Raw genomic sequence first — 27,738 nt, 5'->3', positions numbered from 1 at the left:
GAAGTTTTAATAAATAATATACCGGCGACAGCCCTTTTGGATACAGGTGCGCAAAACAGCTGCATTTCTGATCATTTTTTCAAGAAACAGTTCCGTCGTTATAGAATTTTTAGCGCAAAAGACACAAATGTTATAGCGGCTCAAGGAGGTAAGTGTAAATGTCTAGGTAAAGTCTCACTTTTTGTGCGTATCAACGAAGAGCAGGTAAAAATTTTATTTTATATCGTGAGAAACCTGCAAACATGTGTTATCCTTGGTGTGGACTTTTTCAAATTGGCAGAAGCCACAATCGACTTTCAGGGAGCCAAGCTAACAGTCACGATGCAACCAGGTAACAAGAAGGACGATGGGTCCCCGGAGCTTGATCTACAGCATTTGCCGGCAGAAGAGAAAGAAAAGCTGCAGGCTTTGGTAAGTGAATTCTCAAATTTTTTCAGTGATGTACCTGGTTTCACTCGGGTCACCAGTCATGAAATCCAGACCTGGGATGCCCAACCAGTAAGGCAGAAGCCATATAGATACGATAAGGTTAAGGAAGAAATAATTGAGATTCATATTAAGGAAATGTTGAAGAATAAAATCATTACTCCTATTTCTAGCAGTTATGCTAGCCCAGCAGTGTTATGAACAACAACGAGTTCCCGATTACGCACCCGAAGCGGTGGCGTTTCGCTGTAGACTATCGAAAGTTAAATTCCGTCACAAAATATCCCGTATATCGTTTACCTATTATCGAAGAGGTAATCCGCAATATTACCTCCACGAAGTACATGTCCACATTAGATCTTACGAGTGAGTATTTTCAGATTGGGGTAAAATCTGAAGATGTCCTCAAGACCGCTTTCATAAATAAATCTGGCACATACGCATTTCTTAGGATGCCTTTCGGTTTATTCGGCGCACCGGCAACTTTCCAGAGATTTATGGACATTGTCTTAAGACCGGTCCTTGGTAAGAGTACGTTCATTTATTTGGACGATATTATAATTACAAGTAATAGTTTGGAACAACGTTTAAAAGGTTTAAAACAAGTATTTTTATTGTTAAACGAAGCCGGTTTAAAAGTAAATGCATCCAAATGTAAAATTGCCGCAAAAGAATTACGTAATTTAGGATTCAAAATCTCTCAGAATGGCATTGAAATCGATAAGTCCAAGATTACAGCTATCCAAATTATCCTGCTCCTAGCACAGCTAAAAAGTTATCATCGTTTATTGGTATGTGTTCGTACTATAGATCCTTCATAAAAGATTTTGCTAAAATAGCTGAGCCACTGCTTAAATTAAAGAGGAAGAAAGCTAGGTTTTCGTGGTCAGCAGAAGCTAACTCAGCATTTAAAAAATTAAAAGATGCCCTAACACAAGCCCCCGTTTTAAAATTCCCGGAAGGGGATAAAGGACTAGAAATTTCAGCGGACGCTTCAGATTTTTCGGTTGGGGCATTTCTTTCCCAAAATGGGCAGCTCGTAGCTTTTTTCAGTAGAACTTTAAACGAAACCCAGAGAAATTATTCGGCCACGGAAAGAGAAACGCTAGCAGTTTTATTAGCGGTGCACAAATTCCGCGTTTACTTTGGAAGTTCTCCAGTAACTGTGTATACCGACCACGCTGCGGTCACCAGACTCTATTCTGGAAAAAATTTATGGCCGAGATTAATAAGATGGGCACTTAAGATACAAGAGTATAATCTAATAATTAAACACACTCCGGGAAAGGAGAACGTTGTGGCAGATGCTTTAAATAGAATCAATTTGGATGAAAACGGAGATAAGGTTACAATAGCCACCAAAAGTTTTAGAATCTCGTGAAACAGTAATAGCCGAGCTGGGAAAAGATCCCGAGTTCAAAATATATATAATTATTTAGCCGACCCTGAGAATTTCAGCCATCAAGATATTGTGCCGATAAGAAATAAGGCGGCAAATTATGAAATAATTGATGGACTTCTTTTCTGTACAAAAACTACTAACGAAAATCACGAGTTTAGGCCGGTTATTCCAGCAAGCCTTAGATTTAGAATATTGGAAAAATTGCACGATTCTCCTATTTCCGGCCATTTGGGCCAGCGAAAAATTGTCCAAAGAGTTCGCGAGGCAGTTTTTTTCCCGAACTGCAAAAGTTTACTAGGGCGTATGTCAAGTCATGCCCAACATGTCAATTTAATAATTACATTAATTACCTCCCGGCCGGGTTCTTAAATAGTTAAATCAGAATTTCCAAATGAAATAATAGGGATCGATTTACTTGGCCCTTACCCCAGAAGTAAATTTAACAAAAGCCGATATCTTTTAGTTATAGTGGACCATTTTAGCAAGTGGTTGGAACTGATTCCGTTAAAACGTGCTTCTGCTAAAATCGTAGTGGATTCAATTTTAAATAAGTATAGTTTAAAGTACGGGGTGCCGCTAAACGTTATTTCGGATAATGGTCCCCAATTTGTTAGTAATATTTTTGAGGAAATGTGTGTAAGACTGGGCATATGCCATTTAAAAATGGTCCCGTATCGTCCGCAGTCAAACATAGCGGAACGGGTTAACCGAAACGTAGTTAAAATTATTCGAAGCTATATCAAAAATTATCACGCTACCTGGGATAACCATATAAATGAGTTTGTACATGCCCTTAGAACGGCAAAACACGACACAACGTTGAAAACACCTGTTGAACTTGAAGATTCTTGGAAGAAAGATTTTGACACCCTTAGATAAACTCTTCTTTGTCCAGGAAAGGGCACATGAGTTTAAAATGACCGATATTCAAAAGTCGATAAATGAAGCAAAAGGGAATTCTGAAATAGCCCATAGAAAGCAGAAATACTATTATGATCAAAAGAGAAGAGAGGTAAATTATAAAGTCGGAGATGAAGTTTTGAAGATTAAACATGCCTTATCGAATGCCCCACAGGAAAAAGTGGGGAAATATTTTCCGCGTTTTGAAGGTCCTTTCCTTGTTGAGAAAATCACCCAAGCAGTGGTAGTGTTAAGAACCAATAACGGCGAAAAAATTACTGCCAATGTGGACCAACTGAAGCCATATTATAATCGTAATAGAATGAAAATCTTTGAGGAATTTTTGCAGGATCCGGGAAGACCGACTTCCACGGAGGACTTATCTCAGCGGCAACAACCAGAACCGGCAACAATTGCAACAAGGCGTCAGAAACAAAAAGCCCCTTATCAACAAAGTATAAGAAATAAGTGGACGAAAGTCGTCCTGGACCAAGGAATAAAGAGGAAGAGTGAAGGGAATAGGAGCAAAAATAAAAGACTAAAGAAAATGGACAAGGCCAAGCAAAGGCAGTAAAGAGGGGAGCGGAAAAGTCAGAAAGGACCCGGAAAACCAAGCATCCCCGGTTGCAGCCTTATAATACAGTTCCTGAATACAGCAGGAGGCCGGAGCAACGACGAACAAGGTTCCAGGAGCAAAGGAGAAATCCACCGAGGTGTCAAGGAGGTCATCGACTAAACGCCCAGCAGAGCAGCCGAGAGGCGGGAGTAAATGTCCCAGACTGGAGCCTAGCTGCATTAAACGAAAGCGTAAGATGGAGACCAATGGTAGCCGCCCCAGGTCAAGAAGTAAGTTACATCAAACGGAGCTCTTCGCAACCTTCAACCAAAGAATATGCATTGTTAAGAAGGAAAGCTTCGCAGCAGCAGGAGTGGCTCCCTCCGAACAAAAAGGGACACAACTGCGCATGCGTGAAATATCTGTCGCCAAAAGCGCCAAAGCTCGAAGCTGATGTCGAAGTTCGAACAGGTCTGACGGTAACGTTTATCAAGAGTTTAAAGCTGTGTGACTCCATTTTTTTCTACATATTGACAGATATAAAATCAGACATCAAACTGCGATATGGATAATACAAGTTCAACTAGTAAAGCAAAAAACCACGAAAATTCGAGTTTAAATTATCCCGAAAAGTCAAAGAACGATTCATCTTAACCCGTGTTCCTAAATTTCCTGTACACGTAGCGGAGGTGGAAAATCTCGGCCAGGTACATCACAAAGGGGGGAAATTCTCGCCAACAGGTTCCGTCGCTAAATCCCTTGGCGAATTGTCCCTTTTCTTTCTAGCGGCGTAGAAGGCAAACTGGTTTACATTACGTCTATGGAGCCTTTCCTTCTTTACATAGACTTTCTTTGCTTCAACGACTGGGTAAAGAAGCGGATTCGCAGGGTGACCACCATGAGTGAAGGACGTGTTTCCTTGAGCTCCGCGCCAACCGCAGCGAATGACGAGAAGTCGGAAGAAATGGCCGGCACCTCCACCAGCCCTACCGCCGGCGCGATGGATATATCGGCAGCTTCGGAGCCTGATCCTACGTTCCCTGTCTCTTTGGATACATCGAAGTCTATCTACATCAATCCGGATAAGCTGTTGATGCATATCAAACAGCTATACCTCCTAAAAGCAAGACTCACGGAATTGGAACAGATCTGTCAAGAGCCAGAAGATCAACGCCGCTCGCCAGCTTTGACCTGAAGTGTGTTCGTCAAGAGTCACAAGTAACGCTACATTCTCTTACCTCTCTTGCCAAGCGCCTGAATTTGCCACTTTTTAGCATCTCTTCTATAGAGGAGGAATGTATTCAAAAACTTGTTAATTTCACTAAAAATGATCCAGGTGATTCCAGTAATTCTGTATCTAAAAATCCAGTTTTGGACAAAAATGTCCAAAATTCTCCTACCAAAAAATCAATTCTTAAATCTGCCAAGTTACATGCAGAAAAAATCCTTGCTAGTAATAACAAAAAGCTTGAAAAATTATCTCTTAATAAACGCGAAAACAATCCAGACTCCCCCAGAATTAAAAAAGCCAGAAAGGTGGACAAAGATGGCTTCCAGCAGCCTCCCCGCCATCTTGTTGCACGAGGTGACCAAAGCCACGAGGAGATAACACCTGCCTCCATTTTGGAGTGAAAGTTCAGATGCTCTCCCCCCCACTCAGCCAGCAAAGCACAATCACCCCCCTCAGCCGATGGAGAATGAAAGACTAGAGGAGAATGCTGAATCCGGTACTACCCCCCCCCCCGCACTGCTAGCTCCTCCGAAGGGTCGAAAAGGAAAGTTCCATATTTTTTCGTCGACCCTAAGGATTTTGAATTTTTGATTTCGCTTGTGCAGTCCAAAGTTCCATCAGCCATCTGCCGCATGAAGGGCAAATATTTACGCATAGAAATGCAGTATGAAAAAGATTATCGCTCGGTCGCCCAAATTCTTATCAGGGGACCGAGTACAAATCTTTCAATCTAAAGCAAGATCGCCCGACATTTTTGAAGAAACACGATGTTTGGTGTTGAGATCAAAGTAGAAAAGCACTTAGGAAAAAAGGACCCGAGCCAGTGTTGGCGCTGCCAAGGCTATTTCCGCAGTTCCGCAGTGTGTACACTGCCGATTAAATGTCTGCGGTGCGCTGACCCGCATTACGCGTACCAGTGTACCAAGGATCCTGAAGAAGCGAACACCTGCGCGAACTGCCTTGGTCGGCATGCAGCCAACTGGTTCCACTGCCCACGAAATCCAATGAACAAGGGTAAACCCCCCATATTCGGAAGGATAGCGGAAAGACAAAATTCGTACCGGCGCCAGCAAAACCTTCTCTTAGCAGCACGGATCCCCTTTTTAGTACTATCGCTTCCGGACGGAAAAATCCCGGACTTACACCGACAGAGAAGCAAGCACCGGACCAGAAGCAAGACCCTGCACCGAAGCAAGTTCAGAAGCAAGCCCTGGTACAGGGACCTGCTCCTCAGTCAACACCACTGGCCCAGGCTCCAGCCCCGACCGCAGAGGACTACAGTTGAACAGACACCCTAAGGAGTGTGTTCCAAATTTCTTCTGAATTTGGTATTGATCACAAATCAATCCGGAAAAATCCCGGACTTACACCGACACTGTAAGTCCGGAAAAATCCCGGACTTACACCGACAGAGAAGCAAGCACCGGACCAGAAGCAAGACCCTGCACCGAAGCAAGTTCAGAAGCAAGCCCTGGTACAGGGACCTGCTCCTCAGCCAACACCACCGGCCCAGGCTCCAGCCCCGACCGCAGAGGACTACAGTTGAACAGACACCCTAAGGAGTGTGTTCCAAATTTCTTCTGAATTTGGTATTGATTTTATATTGTCTTTGATTTGTTTTTACAAAGTTTGCATTATTTTACAAAGTTTGCATTATTTATCAACACCCTCCTCCAGGCTTTCAGAAATGCCCTACCACAGCTCCGGACTGTCTCCACCGGACCTGAAAGGGCTTTCTACATCTATGAGGAAGTCCGAGATTTTATTAATGAGCACCACATGGACCTCTTTCTCGTACAGGAGACACATCTGGTTGAGGGACTTAGCGCGAACATCGCGAATTATTTCTGCTACCGAAATGATAGAGAGTTATGTATCAGTGACACTGTTCGTGCTAGTAGCGGTACTAGCATTTATGTAAAACGCTCACTAAAACATTCTAGAATTCCTACGCCACCACTGGAGGCCTTAGAAGCGACTATTATCCAAATTCATATTCCAAATCGACTACCATAGCAGTAGCGTCCTGCTATATGCCTCCGAGACAGGGACCAGCATTTATATCTGATCTCAGAAAACTCAGTGGTGTTGCAAATAACCTGATTATCGCAGGAGATTTAAATGCCCGTCATAGAAGTTGAGATTGTGTCACTGCCAACAACTATGGCGATAAACTCAAAATTTGGGCTCAGGAAGCCCATATCCAAATTATTGCGCCGAACTCACCTACCTATTTCTAGTATCCTGGGGGTTTAGGTGCTCCTTCTATTATTGATTTGGCCTTATTTAAAAATATTCCAGTAGATTATTCGATCGAAGTGATCCCGGAATTGTCCTCTGATCATTATCCGGTTCACTTCACCCTTAAACCTACCAAAATCAATCAAAATTTACCTGCGCAAATCTCTACAAATTGGGACAACTTTCGGTTTGTTTTGGAAAATGGTATTCTCCCCCTATCAAAATTAACGATAATCAGGAGGTTGATTTAGCCATTGACAGGCTCAACCAAACCCTAGGAAGTGCGTTTACGGCTGCTTCCAAGCCCAAATTCAGGTCTAATCACTATAAATTACCTGACTTCATTAAAGAGAAAATCAAAATTAAAAGCCGTCTTCGCAGAGATTGGCAAAATACACGTTTAGAAACCTTTCGAGTTCAACTGCGAAGACTCCAGAATGAGATTAAGTCTGATATTAAGAAGTACGCAGACGATAAATACTCTTATCTTAAGTCCTTAAAGACTTCAGACAATAGCCTTTGGGAAGCTAGCGCTCGGCTACGCAAACCTAAACACGACATTCCCCCCTTAATGGGCACGGTCAATGACCGGATGGCACTAACAAACACCGAGAAGGCTGAGCGCATTGCGGACAGCCTCCAAACTCAATTTTCACCTAACACTGGACTCATGTTCGATTCCTGTGCAGAGCACACGCATGAAGTCCAACACCAAGTTGAAGAGTTTCTCTCCTCAGATACCCAAACTGAGGAACCCATTACCACAACAATGTCTGAAATTTCTGCTATTATCAAAAATCTCATATCTGGAAAAGCGCCTGGCCTGGTTAGGATTTCTAATCGCATGATTAAAAACTTACAAGTCAAATTCATATTTTATCTAGCAGTTTTGATCAACTCAAAGCTAAGGTTAAAATACTATCCTGATAGCTGGAAGAATGCTTGTGTCATTCCTATTCTAAAACCTGGAATGGACCCAAAGGTCCCACAAAATTACAGACCAATCAGCCTCCTGTCTTCATTTAGTAAGATTTACGAAGCTATACTGCTTAGATTCCTGAATGATTTCTGCCGAAGCCGAAATATTATTATTCCTCAACAATTCAGCTTTCGTACTAAACACTCAACTCAGACCCAGCTACTGAGGGTAGTAGAAATTATTCACACAGGATCTCGCAGTGGAAAGCCTACAGCTATCGTTTATTTAGACGTAGCAAAGGCTTTCGACAGGTGTTGGCATATCGGAATTTTATTCAAGCTCATGCGACTTGAAATTTCGGCTAATTTTGTGCACTTAATGCACTCTTACATCACTAATCGTACCTATTCTGTCAAAGTAAAGTATTCTGTTTCTTCTCCTCGCCCTATCCTGGCCGGCGTCCCGCAGGGAGGACTAATTAGTCCTTATCTCTTCAACTTGTATGTAAATGACATACCACAGTCACCTAGTGTTGATCTAGCACTTTATGATGCAGATGATACAGCCATCATTTCGCAGCACTCAACACTGCATCACACTCTCAATCACCTTCAGCAGTACTTGTAAGACTTGGAGTCCTGGCTCATTACCTGGAAAATCAAAATGAATGTCGCCAAAAGTGCCGCCACGGTGTTCTTTTCCAGAAAGAGGAATGTCCATAGTCAACTCCCACCACTCAGCCTGTTTGAAGAAAATGTACCCTGGGTGGACTCCTATAAATATCTGGGAGTACATCTAGATTGAAAGCTGCTCTGGAATATACACATCAACTACGTCATCTCCAAAGCAAGAAATACCCGGACTCAACTTATGTCACTCATCAATAGAACCAGCAACCTCTCTCTCAGCAATAAGATCCTCCTCTACAAAAGTACCATCCTCCCCATCCTGACGTACGCAGCCGTCGTCTGGTCTACAGCAGCTAACAGCCACCTGAAGAAAATTCAAGTATTCCAGAGCGTCACGATTCGTATTCTGACTAATGCTCATTATTTCGTCCGTAATGAAGTGCTACATAACGATCTCAAAATTTTACCCCTTGATGCCTTTTTTCGGCAAAATTCGGTTAAGTTTTTCTATAGATTATCTCAGACTGAAAACCCAGTCTTGCATTCACTTTCTGCATATGACCCAGCAGAACCTAACTCTGCTAAGCGACCTAGGAGCGTTCTAGATAGAACATTTAACATCTTTCCTAGGAAGCCCAAGCGGAGGTGTTTGCTTGACTAGGAATTCTTTCTAAAATTAAATTACAACTAGCACTTCACGGGCCTAACCCGGAGATCCTTAACTATTTCTGATCACCCGCCGGACCTAATCCGGCCTCGTTCAACCGGCATACATATCCGTGCTGCTAACCATATTATGCTCCTCCATTTGCCAAGACCTCACCTTTTCACAAGTCACGGTTCAGACTCTTAGGATTTAAATCTATAATGGGATAATAGCCTTGATTCTTAATCTTAACTTCCTTAATTAATGCAATAAAGCTTAACTTAATTACTTCAACTTAACTTAATTCATGTAATTTTACTTAATACTGCTCCTTAAATTAATTCCTTTACATTAATTTTTAATATTTCCACCTTCAACGTAAACTATTTTAGCTTAAAGCTCAGCCATTTAATGTTTAACTCCAGATAGGAAAACGTTTAGAAAAGTTTCTCCGTCTTTTTCGCAGTTAATGGACTTTACGGTTCTCAGCGGGAGGTTGGAGAACTCTTAGAAAAATTTCTTCGTCTTTTTCGCAGTTAACCAACTTCACGGTTCTCCGCGGGTGATTGGAGAACTTTCGCCTCATCAGAATGAACTAACTCCCCCCCCCCAACTTCTCCGCGCGCTTTTTCTCCCCTTAGTACCTGCTCTTTGGTCGCAAAACTATTTCTTCCCCCCCCCCCCCGCTCATTCCCAAAGCAGCAAACTCTGCGGTAGTCCGTATTACCTATGACGTACCTTTCCCAGGCCTTGGAACAATATGTCTCCCGGCCTTCAATCTTTCAACCTTTTCGATTCCATTAACGCAGTGCGTTCAGGACTCAACAATCACCTCTCTCTCTTTCAATTTTGTAAAGCAAATTGAAAGCTGAAAGAAGTTTTCGTTCCTTTGTGTGGACTTCTTATTCATTTCTCTTATCACTAAACCCTTAATGGTTTCGTTCACTTTTCTTTAGCCACTGCTCTTTTTTAATTAATTCAGTTTTCTTAAAGAAGTTGTGGAGGTAATTGCATTAATTTGCAAAGGTACTCACTCCGGAAGCCAACACCTTGGGCCTTGGGTAAAGAAGCGAGTGGATGACTACAACAAGAGATAAGTAGCATTTCTCCTTCTAACGTTTAATTAATTTCCAGGTACTACTGCAAGTTGCAGAATCTCTTTTTACCTCAAGCGAGGTTGACTTTTACGCCAAGTGGGTGATAAACGATTACTTATCTTGAAAGTTGTTTTAGTTTGAATTATATATATATTTTTTAAAGATTTAAAATTACTTAATATTTCTAAGATAGACTATGAAGTATTGCGAAGATAGTATTTTTGTAAAAGCAATGGATTGCTGTGAAAATGTTAGCTAAATGTTTTGTTATAATGCTTTGTCGAAAGACTTGTATTTTTTTTTTTTTTAATTAAAAGTCTGTAGAAGTAAAACACAATGTAGTCTAGACTACTGTCCCAGTAGAATGCGATGTTAAGAAAAGAACTTTGAAATTTTTGCTTGAATGATTATGTGTGTGAAGTTACAGGGTAGGAAAACAAGTCTTCGTTACCTAGCACTTATTGTTATTATGTTTTACTAAAGTATCTTTCCTTCCAGATGTTACTAGAAGGAGTGTGCGAAAGACATAAACTCAAAACAGATGAAGATGTATGTAAAGTCCAATTCATTCGTCTGTAAATTGTAGGAAATTCTATTTTCTGTAAAAGATTGGCCTAGGTTAGGAGAAGTTAAGTTTTAGTTTTTTTTAGAATTGCCAAGTTTCAATCAGGTCCGTTTGGACCAGTGTAGTTCAACTTTTGCCAATTCTGGAGGGGGGGGAGGAAGTATGTAAGGTTTTAAGTTAAACTAACCAAATTTCTTTTTATTTTAAGTTACCCTTTCCTGTGAACTCTGAAGGCCCATTTACACTAGCGGAACGTTGAGCCTAAGAAACGCAGGCGAATTTGAAGCCTCGTTTGAGAGCTTTTAAACAGCAATTTTTTCGTATTATGAGGGAATATTTAACTCTTAAACTCTTGAATAATGTTATAAGTTAGGCTGTTTATTTAAATGTGTACATATTCAGTTTCAGTTAAAAAAAAAAAGAGTAACATTTTCGCCATTTAGTGAAGCTAGCAACTTCCGCGTGCATTTCTTAGACTCAAAGTTCCGCTAGTGTAAATGGGCCTTTATTTCAACTTGCCCACCAGCGGCCGAGCGGTAAAGTCGCTGAACACAGGTAGTTCGGTCCGAGGTTCGAATCCCGCGAACGGGCTGGCTGCATGGGTGTTTTCGTGGTTTTCCCCCATGTGTAACGTGTATACGAGCCAGTTTCCCTTAGAATGTCCTCCACGAAGGCATCCCTCCCCTTAGGCAGATAGCCCTAGTGTGCTTTGCCGTATTTAAATACACCATCTTATTTCAACTTCCCTTCAGAATGAGCGCACGGTTCAGCTTTATGCTAATTTGTGTTGCAGCCAAGTTGTGTATTTAAAGGTTAGTGAGAAACGTCTCAAGTGTGCGAGAGCTTTTAGTCTCAGACCACGTCGGCTCGGTGGACGTTCGCCAGATTAGTTAGTATTTTAATTCTTACGCCTTAGCGCTATTACTCTAATACTGATTTAAGAGATTTAAGTTGGTTAGTACTTAGCAAAGGCTTGCTACGCACCATAAATAGGCCAATCTCGCGTTTAAGCTCTGTGACAGCGACTATTTAAATGTCTACTGAAGTTTTACTTTAAATTGCTTGATTGTTCAGTTTAGACCCAAGCGCGGTCATTATTTTTCTGTTATCGCTGAGCTGGGAGTTACTGTAAAAGGTGATTTAAATAAAAGGGTCTTTTACACCCTTCTTACGTTGTAATTCTTCTAGCACTCACAAAAACATAGTTGCATTCAGCTCACTGTTCGAGTTCAGGACCTTGATACTGTCACCATTATGTTTGCCAAAAGTATGCACAGAACACTAAGTCCTGACAGGTTTAATAAATCTTTTTAAGTATTCACGCAATTTTTCCTTTCCTCAGGCATCGGAAAGCGAGCTTCTCTAAATTTTAAGATCAACTCGTCCACGAAATGGTTGTTTTCGCAATATTTCTACGTAATATTTGTAACGTGCTCATTTGGCTATTTATGCTTCCATATACAGAAATACAAACAATTCAGTTAAGTACTAAATTAAAGTAAAAATTGAGTTAAGTATTATAAAGATGTATTTTTCCGATATAACGAATTTTAAAGAGATTAAGTTCTATATCGGAAGTGGAAGGAGATATACATGTAGGAAGTGCAAAAGAAGAAATGCCAGGCTTAAATTCATTAGTACAGTAAATAAAATCCCATGTAATAATTTAATTTTGTTTGTTCTCAGTATAAATGCACTACTCTCCACTTATAAAAATTATATTCGCTTAGTCGTGTAACGAAAAGTTTTCATTTTGGAACGTCGTCGTGTAAAGAACGTTTTTCGTTGCGAAACGTGATTGTGTAACAAATAATTTTCATTTTGGAACTTGTCCTGTAACGAATATTTTTCATTTTTGAACTTGGTCGTGTAACGAATATTTTTCATCTTGGAACTTGGCCGTGTAACGTATTGTAATATGTTGTTATTTATCAAATAACTATATTTATTGTTTAAGTGACAACGCCATATTTGTATTATGTAACCGTTGCTCAGCAACGTAAGAAATTGTTTTAAGATTAGATTTTGAAGTTTGACCAACTAGCAGATGTATGAAAACTTTGCCACTTAAGATTTGTATATCTCCGTAAACTAAAAATAAAATTTATGTTTTATTAAGAAGTTTATCTGTTTTGTCAATTACTGAAAAATACATTACAGTATATTTTTGATTTTGGAAGTTTGTCGTGTAACATATATTTTTCATTTTGAACTCGATCATGTAACGAATAATTTTCATTTTGGAAGATGGTCGTGTAAAGAATTTTTTCATTTTGGAACTTGGTCGTGTAACGTATACTTTTCATTTTGGAAGTCGGTCGTGCAACATATATTTTTCAATTTGGAATTTGTCGTGTAACGAATATTTTTCATTTTTGAACTTGGTTGTGTAAAGAATATTTTTCATCTTGGAACTTGGCGATGTAACGTATATTTTTCCTTTTGGAAGTTGGTCGTGTAATATATATTTTTCCTTTTGAACTTGGTCATGTAATGAATATTTTTCATTTTGGAAGATGATCGGGTAGCATTTATTTTTCATTTGGGGATTTGGTCGTGTAAAGAATTATTTTCATTTTGGAACTTGGTCGTGTAACGTATACTTTTCATTTTGCAAGTCGGTCATGAAACATATATTTTTCAATTTGGAATTTGTCGTGTAACGAATATTTTTCATTTTGGAACTTGGTTGTGCAAAGAATATTTTTCATCTTGGAACCGGGCCGTGTAACGTATATTTTTCATTTTGGAAGTTGGTCGTGTAACATATATTTTTCCTTTTGAACTTGGTCATGTAATGAATATTTTTCATTTTGGAAGATGATCGGGTAACATTTATTTTTCATTTGGGGATTTGGTCGTGTAAAGAATTATTTTCATTTTGGAACTTGGTAGTGTAACGTATACTTTTCATTTTGCAAGTCGGTCATGAAACATATATTTTTCACTTTGGAATTTGTCGTCCAACGAATATTTTTCATCTTGGAACCGGGCCGTGTAACGTATATTTTTCATTTTAGAAGTTGTTGGTCGTGTAACATATATTTTTCCTTTTGAACTTGGTCATGTAATGAATATTTTTCATTTTGGAAGATGGTCGTGTAACGTTTATTCTTTTATTTTGGGATTTGCTCGTGTAAAGTATTTTTTCATTTTGGAACTTGGTCGCGTAACGTTTATTTAGTATATTATCATTTTGGAACTTGGCCGTGAAGAACCAGTTATTACAGATTGGAAGACCTACATATTTACAGGTGCAGTCTTGTCTGCTCTATTATCGCGATTTGATTAGTTCGTTTAAGATGGCGTCAAAGATGAAGTCCAATATATTGCAAGACCTGTTCATACTGCCTCAGATCGTTTTCTACGTTGTTTGGATAATGTATATGCCGTGGCTTTGACGTCGGGGAAGAAGGTATCGTCGGCGACTTGTGAGGAGAAGAGTGTCGAACTATCGAAAAAAAGTCGAAGTAAGACTTTAAGGTTTCGATTTAAAAAAGAAGACCCGAAAATTACAAAAAAAAAATTGTAAATGACTACTATAGCTGGATTACTGAGACTAGAGGGACTAAGACGGAAGCTTGGTTGGAAGCTGATGCGCAGAAGCGTAAAACTTCCGCGTACGTACAGACATCGGAATCAGTCACCTTTTTTTTTTTTTTTTTTCTTTCACCTTCAACAGTACGAGTACTGTAAAATTAATGGAATAAATTATTATATTAAAGCTGCTTATGTTAATCATAGTTTCATTAAACTAACACATTTTGTTTTCCAAAATGAGTATTGCAAGCAATCTGAGGGATTAGCCATGGGAAGCTCTCTTAGTCTATCCTTGCTGATATCTAGATGCATAATTATGAATCAAATCTATTTGAAGCTTTAACCTTCCCTGTATGGTTACGCTACGTAGACGATACTTTACCCTGTTTGACGGTCATAAAGGTAATTTAAATAAAGTTCTTTCAATAACGAATTCCATTGATTCTGCTATTCAGTTCACTTTTAAACTTGAAACATCCAATTCTCTTCCGTTCCTCGACATTTTGGTCACACATAACATATCCAATTTCAGTACTACTGTTAACCGTAAACCTTCATCGGTTTGCCTTCCACCACATTTCAGATCATGTCAACCGACTAAACAGAAATCAGCTTCATTTTAGTCCTTTGCTTTTCGTGCACTTCAAGTTTGCTCATCCAAACTAGCTCTTGATCAAGAAATAAATGATTTAAAAGCAGTTGCTAGTGACAGAGACTTTTCACCCAACATTGTTAACCAAGCAGTTAAAAAATTCTCATCTCAACACATCAAAGGCACACTATTGTTTTAGGAAATTATAAGAATGATGTTGTCGTTCCTTTCTTTCCGCCGATTAGCTATAAAATTCCACGTATTTTACAGAAATTTAACTTTTGGGTCGTTTTTTTCTCCTATCAATAAATTTCCCAGTTCCATACTAAGGACCCCTTTCTAGGTATGAATTCCTGGGGTGTTTACGGGATTCCTTGCTAATGTGGTTTAATTTACATTAGTCAAACTAAGAGAGCCTTAAAATTTCGCATTAAAGAACAGGAGGCATATGTTAAGGAAAAAACACAGAAATCCTCTGTTGCTCACCACTATTGGCCCGAAAATCATACTTTCCATTTTTCTGCAGGCAAAATTATTCAAAAAACATCTTCCATTGGTGAATTAAATTTTTCTAGAGGCGTTTCACATTCAAAAAATCTTTTTGTTCTTGTTAACGAGCCTAATTCCAATCCATCTTTACTTACAGCCTTTAATAAAATGATGTTTTAGTTTTCTTGTTTCATCAATAGATGGCGGTAGTAACTTAACTTCTGTCCAACCATTATTATCTTATTACCCTATCTTATCTCGATCATTTGCACTTACGCAGCTGAAAAAGGACGGTCTGAAGTTAAACCATCGAAACTAGTCCTGCAAAATTTAAAAATATTACGCTGATTCTTGTTGTTTGATTTCTTCAATAACCATTATTCGGCGTGTTTAACTTGAGCACTATGTGATTTTTTTTAACCTCTGAAAACACAGTTCTGTTCGATTGAGGAAAAGCCTCTTGCAAGAGGCCGCCCGGATACCTGAAGGAATTCGAGGGACCTAAAATTTCCAATTGAGATTAAAAAAAAAGGGGGAATCTGCTGAGGGAAGTAAAGTTTGTTGCGTTCTGGTAGCTTGTTGAGAGTGTTCTGACGAGTATAATTTCGTCTAATTTAAGCAAATCATCTTGAGAAAGACATGATAAATTACTCAAGCAATAAGTTTAGTTAAAGTTCAGTTTGGCAGTTGCAGTTCCTAAGAATATTCGTTTCCTACTTCTGAATCGAATTAATTTAATTAGTAAAAATGCATTTAATTCCTGATCTATCTAATTAGAATTATTCAAAAGTATTTTCATAGGATGACGTCACATTTTTTATTGTTTATTTCATCCTTTGTGAAACATAAATGAATTTTCGAGTTAAAAATTCGACGATTTTGAGTTAAAAACTCGAAGCGGGCAGGGGCAATACTGTACAGGGAAAAAAAAAAAAAAAAAAAAAAAAAAAAATTATCTCCAGCGCGCACGACCGTCTACCAGAAATTCTAAAGATATGCTGCTTTTAAATATTTTGGAATTTTGCTGCCGAATTAAATTTTATGCGGCGTAAGTGCGAAGGCCTTGATATTTAATAAATAAACCTACAAAATGTTAATAAAAAAAACGACGAAAAAAGTATTCTATAAGCCTTCTTACTAAGAAAACTGAACATTGATACCATGAACTAAGAAAAGACTTAAAAAAAGTAGAAAAATATTATGCCAATACTTATTACGTATTACTGCATCGGGAATTGCAAATATATGCTGCTATACTACTTTTTTTTTTTTTTTTACCGTTGAACCGTCTATACCGTAAGTGTGAAATGAATTATGCCTAAAATTAAGCTAAAAAGACAAAAATGAATGTGTGAGTACAGCAGCTAGACTGGTAGACAGCGAGCTCATCGAGAGCATATAAAAAAGCCCTTCTGTGGGCGACCGTTAAAACATGTACCCTTTCTGATTTTTCTTATTTATTTACTTTGCAGTTTGCAGAAGAGAAACAGTTTTAGGTAGTGTCTGATATTTTTGTTCGTTGTCACTTTTTTTCTACAGTTTTCCTACTAACTTTTATTATAGCTTTACAGTTTCTGTTTCTTAACACAGAACTACGCTGAGACGTACAATTTTCGCATCTCGGTCTGACCCTTCCTTAATATTTGTTTTTTATAAGCCAAACTTAGACACATGTTTTACAGATGTTGATTCTGAATCATTCGGATTATGAGTAGCTCACTTTGTAGAGACATTAGTATTTTTGATGCTGAGAGACTTGAAAAATGAACAATGCCCTCGCCGGGCTCGAACCTCGGACCTCGCGAATACAAACGAGTGTGCTGACCACTACACCATGAAGGCATGCTAAGAAGGCGGGAGAAATACCTTATCCCTTTGCAGCACGGTGTACCCGGTCTGGGCACACCTAAAAATTTCCTTCTGTATGCACAGAAATTTGTGCATTATTTCTTTTCTATTTATAGAGCTTATTCCTAAAATACTTTCTCAAATATGACAGGAATTTTTAGCTTCTGAGGCATCTTTTAAATGGAAAACTATAAGTCAATTTATAATTAATGCTCTATTCGGTCCATTTAAAATTAGAGCACCTTTTAATTTAATAGTGAAGTACTTTAAATAGTACTTAACTTTCTCTGAATATTTCTGAAAGGATATAAAATAAGGATTATTTTTTAAATATTATTTAAAACTTGTAACTGATTTATATAAGGGGAATATATGACTGATAAGGGGAATAATTCTTTTAATTATACTAGATTTTTTTACTCTTAATTTCAACAATACGTATTCCAAAACTCTTCTTTATTACTTTCTTAAATACGCATCTCATAGAAATTGCTTTACAATACCTTTTAACAGATTGCTTTCAGTACGAACAATTCTTGCTTAAATAGTTTTATAACGTATTTGTCAACAGGATGTCAATTTATGTTTACAATTCAATGTTAAGGTTATTATATATTTAGATAATATTTATAATCATTATAAATTTAGATGCATTTAAGAACTAGATTTCTTCACAGTAACTTTCACAGTTATTTATAAATGAATAAATCCTTCATTTCAAATACATTTATAAATAATTAAATAAATATTTATGTACTTTGTTGTTAAAGGCAGATACATGCTTTTTGGAAGCACATACATAAATATCCATACATATTTCATATTTTTCACTTCTGGCATGTGGAAATCTTTAATTTCTGTGCATTTACTATATTTTTCGAGTAAAGAAATTTACACTAATTTTAAAAAAGTACATGTTACAATAGTATGTGGATGTGAAAAAAAATTTATTTTATTTAAAACATTTTGGTGCTTGGAATATAAAATAAAAGTAGCGAATACTGTATTAAGGATATCGAAAAATGTATACAATTTTAAAGGTACGGTGAAGTATTTTTCATTCTTTAAGCATAACGTTTTTCCTAAAATCTATACTTTTGTAGTTCAACAGCTTAGAATTTTATAAAACAAATTCATAATCAAAATCGCTGTTGTTAGTTATCGAAAAATAACCAAGATGTGATTTTTGCGCAAATGTCACTAAACTATACAAATTGCTATTATCCATCATACTAGGAATGTTTCTTTTGTGCGGAAGTGTCCCGTTTCTCTATTTGTATAGAACTGTCGTGTGTCGAAATACTATCAGAGCGCTGTCAAGCGAGCTTCTGAATGTAAAAAAAAAAAAAAAAAAACCTCATCTGGTGACCGAAGCTTTGAAGCTGTGCTTCACATCTAGTACCGGTTTGGCCACTCCTTCCTTTCTTACCTCCATGGGTTTTTCACTAGAGCAGTTCTCTTTCGCTTTGATTCAATGTTTTGCCAGCGCTACGTTTAATAGTTTTGAGTTGTAGAAGTTTATTTAATTTTATTTTATAGTTTATAATTTCTTATTGTAGATTTAATATTAGTTTTTTTTCGAAATTTTAATTATTTTCTAAACGGATCGGAGAGGACTGACCATTTCTGAAACACTGAAAGTGCTACACGAATTGCTTTCAGATAGTGAATCTAATACGGATCTCGTACATGTGCAAAACATGCAATATTGGGTTGTGCTTTTTCAAAGGTGGTGTCACTTTCTTCGATAAGTACCACCATGAAAAAAATAGACTAAAGTGTAAATAGGAATTCTAAATAATGTAAATATCATATACCCAAGTTACTTTTTTCCCACTCATATGCATGTAATCATCATATAACTAAAAAAAGAGCTTTTTAGGGGAAGTGTAGAGTAGCAGGTCTCCCCATGGCACATCCTGGGTAATGCTAAATCTGCTACGGTATTCAGAATCTAGTCTTTTTTTAATTGTAGGCAAAGTCTCTTACTTCTCAGCAATGCTCGTTTCAGCACTCTTTCCGAAGCTCTATTCAATCAGTGTGCCCGCTTCGAACAAACCAACAAAATTAAAACAATAAGTGCTATCTTCACAAAATTTTACTTGTGGACTCCTTTAGGCCTAATTTTAATTTGCCTACCATTTTTTTTTTTTTTATCGAAATTCCAACTTTAAAAGGTAGCATGCCGGAAAGGGTTATATACTCGCCCTTTTAAAGGGCGACTGGGGATTAAGGGACCCAAGCACCAAATCCTGGGGGTGGAGAATCATCATCCGCCACATTTCTTAGTTCGGATGCCACTGTAAAGACATTAGGTAATTTAAAGCAGGAGTCGTGAAAAATGAGCAATGCCTTCGCCGGGATTCGAACTTCGGACCCAAGTTTACTGGCCATTACAGCACGAAGGGACGCTAAGAAGGTAGGAGAAATACCTTATAACTTTAACATACGAAATTCTTCTTAATCTCTGTTGAAAGTAATATAAAATGATTAAGACACAATAACACGCCGAATAAATACTAATTCAGAAGTCAAAAAACAAAAATCAGCGTTAATTTACAATTAACGCCATAATTGTATATTAATTGTAAATTAACGCTGATTTTTGTTGTTTGACTTCTGCATTAGTAATTTAAAATGGTTAAATATTAATACAAAGAAATATAGTTTTTATTAAATTGTGCTTCATATAATTTGAATCTGTGGAAAGAAATGCTAACTTACTCTGCCATGTATCCTTTGGATGCAGACATGAGAGATGCAAGTTGCATATTACTGTATGGAAGTCCCATTTCTTTCATGACTTTCTTGAAAGCGTAGAACTTGGAGTCTGGATCATAAACATTGTACTGATATACCTGCAGAAAAATTCGGAAACAATTAAAATATTTAAATCAAAATTAAAATGAACTTCTTTCATAAAATAAAAACATTCAAGCTGTCAGTCTTGAAAAGCAAAGAAACATACCTCGTCTGCCAATATGAGAAGGTTTTCTTCGTAAGCAAATTTGATGATATTCTGCATGTCATTTTGCGATAAAACAAAACCTGTAAGTAGTACAATGATATAAATTGACTGGTGAACTTAATTTTTCTTGAATATATACGTGTAAGATTGGGAAACGGATATTCAAATTCTTGCCAGAAACATTTCTCACTGTTTTTACTCGGGCTAATTCTCGGATGATTTATTCATTACTTGCTGTTTATTTTGGAAATAAGTTTTTTAACACCAAAATTTTCCCACAAGATGCTAAGCTTTGTATTTCGCTTTGCTGTCTACATCCTTTGTCAGAAAAGTTACAGGACAAAAGTCCTAACAAATAGAAAATTGCATTTACCGTAGCTGCTATCAAAGTAATCCACTTGGCTATCCATGTACAACCGCCAACGTTTTTGGAGGTCTTGGAAGCAAGCGGGGAAATCTTCAACTGCGATGCTTGCAAGCTCATTTGTCACAGCTCGTTGGATGTCTGCAATAATCTTGATCAAGCTTTCCTTTCAGTCATCTTTTCACTCATGGAAAGAAGAAAAAATCACAATAATCTCTGACGCAAATGTGGGAACACGTCTGGCTCTATGCAATAGTTCAGGAAAAATTCTTCGTCTTTCCTCTTTCTGTTCATTTGTTAGTGAGTGAGGGACGATTCTTGCATTAAATTTCCGTTTCCTTAAATTTTTGCGTGAAACTTTATGACATATGTCACGATTGAAATTCAGTTCTTCTTACATCATATGCACAGATACACGACAGTCTTCTTGCAATAACTGCCTACATTTGCATCGGTATGTGTTATAGACGGGCGACTAGCTCAGGGATCGTCTTGCACAGAATCTGTGCCTTCACGAAACCTTTTGTATCACTCGAAAACACGACTTCTTGAAAGTGCCTCGCCTGCATATGCTTGGTTAATAATTCTCCACGTTTCACTAGCGGTTTTCCCGAGCTTAACGCAAAACTTAATGTTAAGTCTTTACTCACAATCAGCATCCATTGTGTCACCTTAACGAATGTGTCAACAATCCGAACATTGTGTTGCTAAGTCAGCCCTACCACCTAGTAAGTTTGGTAGAACCATGGCCAAGGTCATGTCAAGTAAAAATACGTACCAGATAACAAAAAAAAAAAAAAAAAAAAAAAAAAAAAAAAACATTTGTTCCTTTTTAGTACTGCAAACCTTGAAATTAAAAAAAAAAATGTCCTGAAACTTTTCTGACAAAGGATGTATATGTCGTAGCGAGATACATTATACCTTTTTTTTTTTTTTTTTTCCCACGTAACAGATTAACTTCTGTATTATTCACTATTTAAAAAAAAAGGAGAATAAAATACATATAGTTGAAGATATCGGAAAAAATAATTATATTGTTATGGATTTTGTATTTAGTTGGCTATTTTTAGTATAATTGTAATTCAAATTGTTTTATTTACTCGTGCAATGCAGCGCGTGACGAGTTTTAAAAGAAAGCTACGCCGAAAAAGTAAAAATACAGGAGCACGAGCATTTAATAAATAGATATCTCGTAATTTATATTTAAACTGGATATATGTAGTTGACTGCTGTGTTAGCTGTGACCGTAATTCTACACTTTTTGCTTCCCAGAAATTGCTAGAATTGTCTAGCGCGGCCGATTTAAAAAGCTATAAAAAGCCAGAGAGAGAACATCTCAGCTCAGTTGTTAACTTAGTTGCTGTAATTATTGTTGACTGGATTACATTTCTCTGTGCTGTTTATTGCGTTCTACTTAACGTTTTAGTAGTTTAAAGTATAGCTACTGATTACATTGCGCGATATTGTTATATTGTACGAATATCTTTGAGGAAACGTCCGGCATTTTATTATATTTCTTTTGATAAGAATAAATTTTATTCACCTTTTATCGGACTTGTGCATTCAAACTATTACTAACCCGTACGCACGCAGCAATGTGTTTTAGTGCCAGATTACAAGAATGTAATTTATTAAAGCAAAACACTGAAGGGTTGTCATCACTACAGAAAATGTCTTGAATAGAATTTCTTCTAAAAGAAATTAACTCTGTATTCACATTACACGCTGAAAAACCACGAAAGCTGTCATCACTTCTTTCTCGGTCACGCTGTACATTTAAGAACACAACATAATGTACGCAAAAATCGATAGCCACAGGGCCGCCGCGTGGGTATTAGGCGCCCTTTTTCAAATTGAAATTTGGCGCCCCTTTATGGGGTTCTGTTGCACTCATGTAAAGTGCTGCAAATTATATGTGAAATACTCTTTCATAAAATTCAAAATTTGACTTTCGAACTGAAAAGCTTTAAAATTATAATATTAAAACAAGCGTTTGTCTTATTGTTTTTTATTATTTCATAAATTTTAAAAACAAAATAATGATAAAGCATTTTTCAAGTAAAACATAAAAATTAGAAAATATATTCAAATATTGATTCCCACAGCTTTAGCAGCTACAAATGCACGTATCAATTCCTTTTATTTACGCTCTCTATGGATATAATTGACAAGTACGATAATTTCTCCTGCGCCATGGTAGATCGCATGGAGTTTGTTTTATAATTTTAAGTTTTGAAAAACTTCGTTCTCCAGTAGCCACCGAAACTCGCAGGGTGAAAGAAATCCGTAAAGCTATTGCAATATTTGGAAATGTATCGGTAAGATTGTTAACATAAATATAATTTAAAACATCAATAGGTGACATATCCTTTTTAGTAAAACAGCGCAAAGATTTTACTTAATTATTTTATTTTATTCGAACAAATTTAATCCCTCAATGTCCTTTTCATTAACATAAAAATGTTAATTCAATAATATTCAAAATTTGATTTTCGAACTGAAAAGCTTTAAAATTATAATATTAAAACACGTGTTTGTCTTATTGTTTTTTATTATTTCATAAATTTTAAAAACAAAACAATGATAAAGCATTTCCGTTAATTTTTGTTCTAATTGTTTACAATGTTTCATTCAAATATCATACCCGGAATTTTTCGTGATTATAATATTTCCTTTACTTCGTATAAGGAAGTAAAATCTTTCATTTACTTGGAATAAACTGACACTGTAACTAAATTCTAAATTAGTATTAATAACAGAGATATTATGACCTTAGAAATTAACTAGCTACACCATTCTTAATTTAACATCATTATCGTAATCTTCACTTTTCTCATGCTTGCTTCTGTTTCTAGATAAGTGTCATCTACTGCCTTTCCCCCCTTTTTTTTTCTGTCTTCAACTACGTGAAACGTAAACTTGTAATTATGGACTACTGCACGTAAGGCATTAATTGTAATTATATAATTATGGCACCATTTCTACGTTTGTGTATGGCTTTATTATGTTTTATTCAATAAATTATGCAAAAGATAAAATAGATCCATGACTACGTATGAGTATTTGTTCAGAAAAATAATCACCAGAAAAATCATAAGCTTCAGTTGTCTTTTGTTCAAACAGACCAATTTTAAATTTTCATCATTATATACTCCCTCTCTCTATATATATACAGGATGTTTTGGCGATAAGAAATTACATAGCAATGCATGGTTGGAAACGCTTTCCTGGTGTGGTAGTGGCAACACAAAAGTCAAGAAAGAAAGGACTCGAACGGGGTGAGAAAACATGTTTATTATTCGGAGTGCAACAAAAACAAAGAAAGAAACAAACAAAAACATAGAGAGGTAACGATCAACAAAGAAGGTGTTGGAAATTATGACCTGGACCGTGATGCAGGAACCGTGCGTCATGCATCTTCCATTCGTGATGCAGATCTTCCATGCGACCTTGCATTCGTGATGTAGATCTTCCATGCGTCAGAGAAGTGCATTACGGTTCGGGATCGTAACTTCGAACACCTTCTTTAATGACGATCGTTGTTTGTTTTTGTTCTTATTTGTAGGTTTCTGCCGTACTAGGCACAATAAAACCTGTTTTGTCTCACTGTTTCTCACTGTCTGTCGTCACTACCGCGTCAGGAAAGCGTTTCCAACCATGCATTTCTATGTGATTTCCTATCGTCTAGGTGTACTGCATCTCTCCTGAAAGTTTTTCATCCTATATGCACTTATGTGCAAAATTAAAAGAACTTTCAAATTATGCCTATTTTTACGAAAAATATTGAACAGAGATGCGAAGATAGGAGAATATAAGGGTATGAGGGTTCAAAGGATAAGCTGAACAGGACTGGACAAAAAAGTCCCTTCGAGTAATACTATAAATCCTGGCTTACTGGTGGAGAAAAAGGAAAAACGTATCTACATATCAATAGATTCGACGTTAAAAATCTATATTTGAGCAATAATTGCAATAATAATGGAATTTTTAGTTGTAGTTTCCAGTAGAATATCTGGAAGTTTCTCACACAGATATACACCTTTTAATTCCATTAAGAACAACGTATTTAAGTGAAAAATCTTTTTAAACGTACGTAGCAACAAAAACAAAACGTGGAAACAAATTAAATGCAGAATATGAAATGCGATTGCAAATAACATCAACAGAGCTAGATTTCGCCAGTTTGTGTGAATAAAAATGCAACCACACTCCTGTTGCTAAATATACTTCCTGTAGAATATCTGGAAGTTTCTCACACAGATATACACATTTTAATTCCATTCAGAACAACGTATTTAAGTGAAAAATCTTTCTCAACCAACGTAGCAACAAAAAGAAAACGTGGAAACAAATTAAGTGCAGAATATGAAATGCGATTGCAGATAACATCAACAGAGCTAGATTTCACCAGTTTGTGTGAATAAAAATGCAACCCCACTCCTGTTATTAAATATAAGGCAAGGGTAGGTGAAATCTGAAGAAAAAATTAATCCTATCATCAATAGGATTAATTATATTAATTTTATGTTACTTAAAATTAGAATAATTAAAAAAAAATTCTTTAACGTGAAGTTCCTATAACATCTTGATCTACTTTAAATACTATTTTAAGATACATTTTTCTAAGGTTGGAATGGACTTTTTTGTAAGAAACATTATATTTTTAAGGATTTTATGAGCTGACAAGGTTTGAAGACCACTGATCTACGTCATCCGTCCTCGAAATTAATTTTCATTGCTGGGCATACTATCTATTTGAATGTGAACCTAGACTTCTTATATCGACAAATGTCTAATTTCGAATGGATAATTAATGTAATTTTTTTTAATTTAAAGTCGAGAAATATAGTGCCAGCCGGGGGATGCAGAAATCTGTCATAGACACCACATCGTATCACCCATGAGGTACTGTGTATTGGGATGTGTCTTCATTATTTAATGTGATCGGATCACGAACCTACACCACGAAACCTTACCAACATAAAACTAAGGTTTATATATATTTAACTGTTATACGTTTCGTGAAAATAAATGCTATTATCTTTGTTATCAATTTTTTAATCAATTATAAATATTTGTCTTTGATTTTTTTATTTATGGCAATTTTTATAAATAAAAACATTTTTATTTTTCATCACAGTAATTTATTTCTCTTAATAACAGCATTTAGTTTCATGAAACTTATGCTAACAGTTAAATATAAATGTTATTATAAACATTTATATTTATATATTTATTCATTATTTAACAGTTAAATATTAATGTCACCTTATCATTTAAATGTTGTTTGTATTCATTGGATAGATGCAAGATATTTACAAATTTAATAATTAATTCTGAATTGCATTTGAAAACCAAATATATGAGAAAAAACAAAAATCCATTTTAGACAGGATTTACGTAAAATAAGTTCTTAGTGCGCGACTACATCGTGGAATGAGTAACTATACAAAATTTCAAGTCAGTCGGATGTATAGTTTTCGGAAATCTGTATTTTACTTATATATAGACTAGCTACTCCTCCTATTGCTGTCTTTTGCTGCTCCTGCTCCTCCTCCTGATGCTCCTCCTGCTCCACCTCTACCTGCTCCACCTCTACCTGCTCCTCCTCTTACTGCTCCTCCTCTTGAGCAAGAGGAGCAGCAAGAGGAGGTGCAGCAGGAGGAGGTGCAGGAGGACGAAACATATATTCGTGGGCAGAAATAATTTTGCTAGACCAGCCAGGTGCCATTTGAGACCAGCAATTTTGTCACGTGCCGTTCGCGGCCCACCATTCCATAATTGTAAATAATAATGTTGTAGTTGTAAAAATAATATTGTAACATTGAAATGATAAATATAGCATCTGCCTTTGGACAAGAGGAGAAGAGTGTTCTTAAGGTTATTTTTATTTTATTCAATACTTTTTAACTTGAAATTTGTGAGAGAATATTTTTCTGGTGGCAACTGATGTCACGTGTGTGAAATATTTTTGCCTTCGAACAACATAATGGTTGACTACTGTTTTCGAAGCAAAAGGTTTGACATCTGTATCATGACTGCTAATATAAGCAATTGAAGCTACAGCAGTTGAAGATTTACCGAAACACACTCGCAGTTTAGTTCATTGACGGTTATCGCGATTGCAGTTAAAATTGCAGGAAAGGAGAATAAAATGTGTCGTAATAAATAAAAACTGACAATTAATATTTTAACTATATTTTGAAGCAATTTAATGTGTAGACAAGTTTATCTGGCTATGTAAAATAGCACAGCACTCAAAACAAGAACATACTATTAGAAAAAGGAAAAAGAAAATGTCTGAAAGGATTTAGATTCTTCGCATCAGAGAATTTGTTAAGGTTATTTTTCTGTTGCTGCTGAGCTCGCGGTTTATCTGCCTGCTCTTGGACACACTTCTGCTGACACGACTACTTTTACCTTTTGATTACCATTATTAGTTTATTGTTATTATTGTCATTTAAGAAAAGAAATTCAAAACCTCACTTGTTCCACCAGATAGTTTATGAGGCTTGCAGAAGTAAGGAAATACCTCACCAATACATAACAGCTGTAATACAGATGAATAAGACAACACAATAATATATGACACCTAGATCTGGAGAAAATAACGAATATATTGTTTCAGATTTTCTATTTAGTTAGCAATTTTTACTAGAATTGTAATTAAAATCGTTTTATTTCCCCATGTAATGCAGCGCGTTGCAAGTTTTAAGAGAAGCTATGCCGAAAAAGTAAAAAGACTGGAGCACGCGCATTTAATAAATAGATATCTGGTAATTTATATTTAAAATGAATAAATGTAATTGACTACTGTGTTAGCTGTGACCGTAATTCTACTCTTTTGCTTTCCAGAAATCTCGAAAAAACGGAAATTACCAGAACCTTCTGGTGCACGATTAAAAAGTTTTAAAACGCCGGAGAGAAATATCTCAGTTCAGTTAATTACATAACTATTTTGTTGACTGTAGCGAATTTTCAGTGAGATCGAATTAACTTTCTCTGGGCTTTGGATTGCATTTTATTTGATGTTTTAGTAGTTTAAAATGTAACTACTACGTGATATTGTATGATATTGTGATATTGTACGCATATCTAAGAGGAAAAATCCAGCATTGTGTTTTAATTCTTGTGATAAGAATAAATTTTGGCGGTCCCCCTGGCCCAGGCGCTCTTGTGCGGTGAATAATTTTGCCACCCCCACGCGGCGGCCCCGGATATCCACACTGCCAAGTGGATTATATGTGATTTCTTGATCGAAAGCTATTAAAAGAGGATACAGAATTTCATAAAAAGTCTGAAAACTAATGACTAAAAATGACTCA

The 27,738-nt window shown here is 36.6% G+C and overlaps 1 protein-coding gene across 2 annotated transcripts in view; it reads right to left on the bottom strand.

Annotated features, from left to right (window-relative positions):
* LOC118203338 (alanine aminotransferase 2-like) overlaps positions 1–27,738 on the bottom strand; it is a 149,620-nt gene that overhangs the window by 33,594 nt on the left and 88,288 nt on the right. For both annotated transcript variants that reach the window (XM_085811172.1, XM_085811173.1), the window contains 2 exons: positions 20,050–20,129; positions 19,806–19,939 (listed from right to left, as the gene is read on the bottom strand). In XM_085811172.1, coding sequence (XP_085667298.1) covers positions 19,806–19,939; positions 20,050–20,129 — 214 coding nt within the window. The remainder of the gene's footprint in view (positions 1–19,805; positions 19,940–20,049; positions 20,130–27,738) is intronic.

The sequence above is a fragment of the Stegodyphus dumicola genome, chromosome 2 (genome assembly GCF_044657685.1).
Source record: "Stegodyphus dumicola isolate Sdum_Otavi_A_Nest chromosome 2, ASM4465768v1".
Lineage (NCBI taxonomy): Eukaryota > Metazoa > Arthropoda > Arachnida > Araneae > Eresidae > Stegodyphus > Stegodyphus dumicola.
The sequence above is the reverse complement of the archived record's forward strand: the minus strand, read 5'-3'. Positions and strand labels throughout refer to the sequence as shown.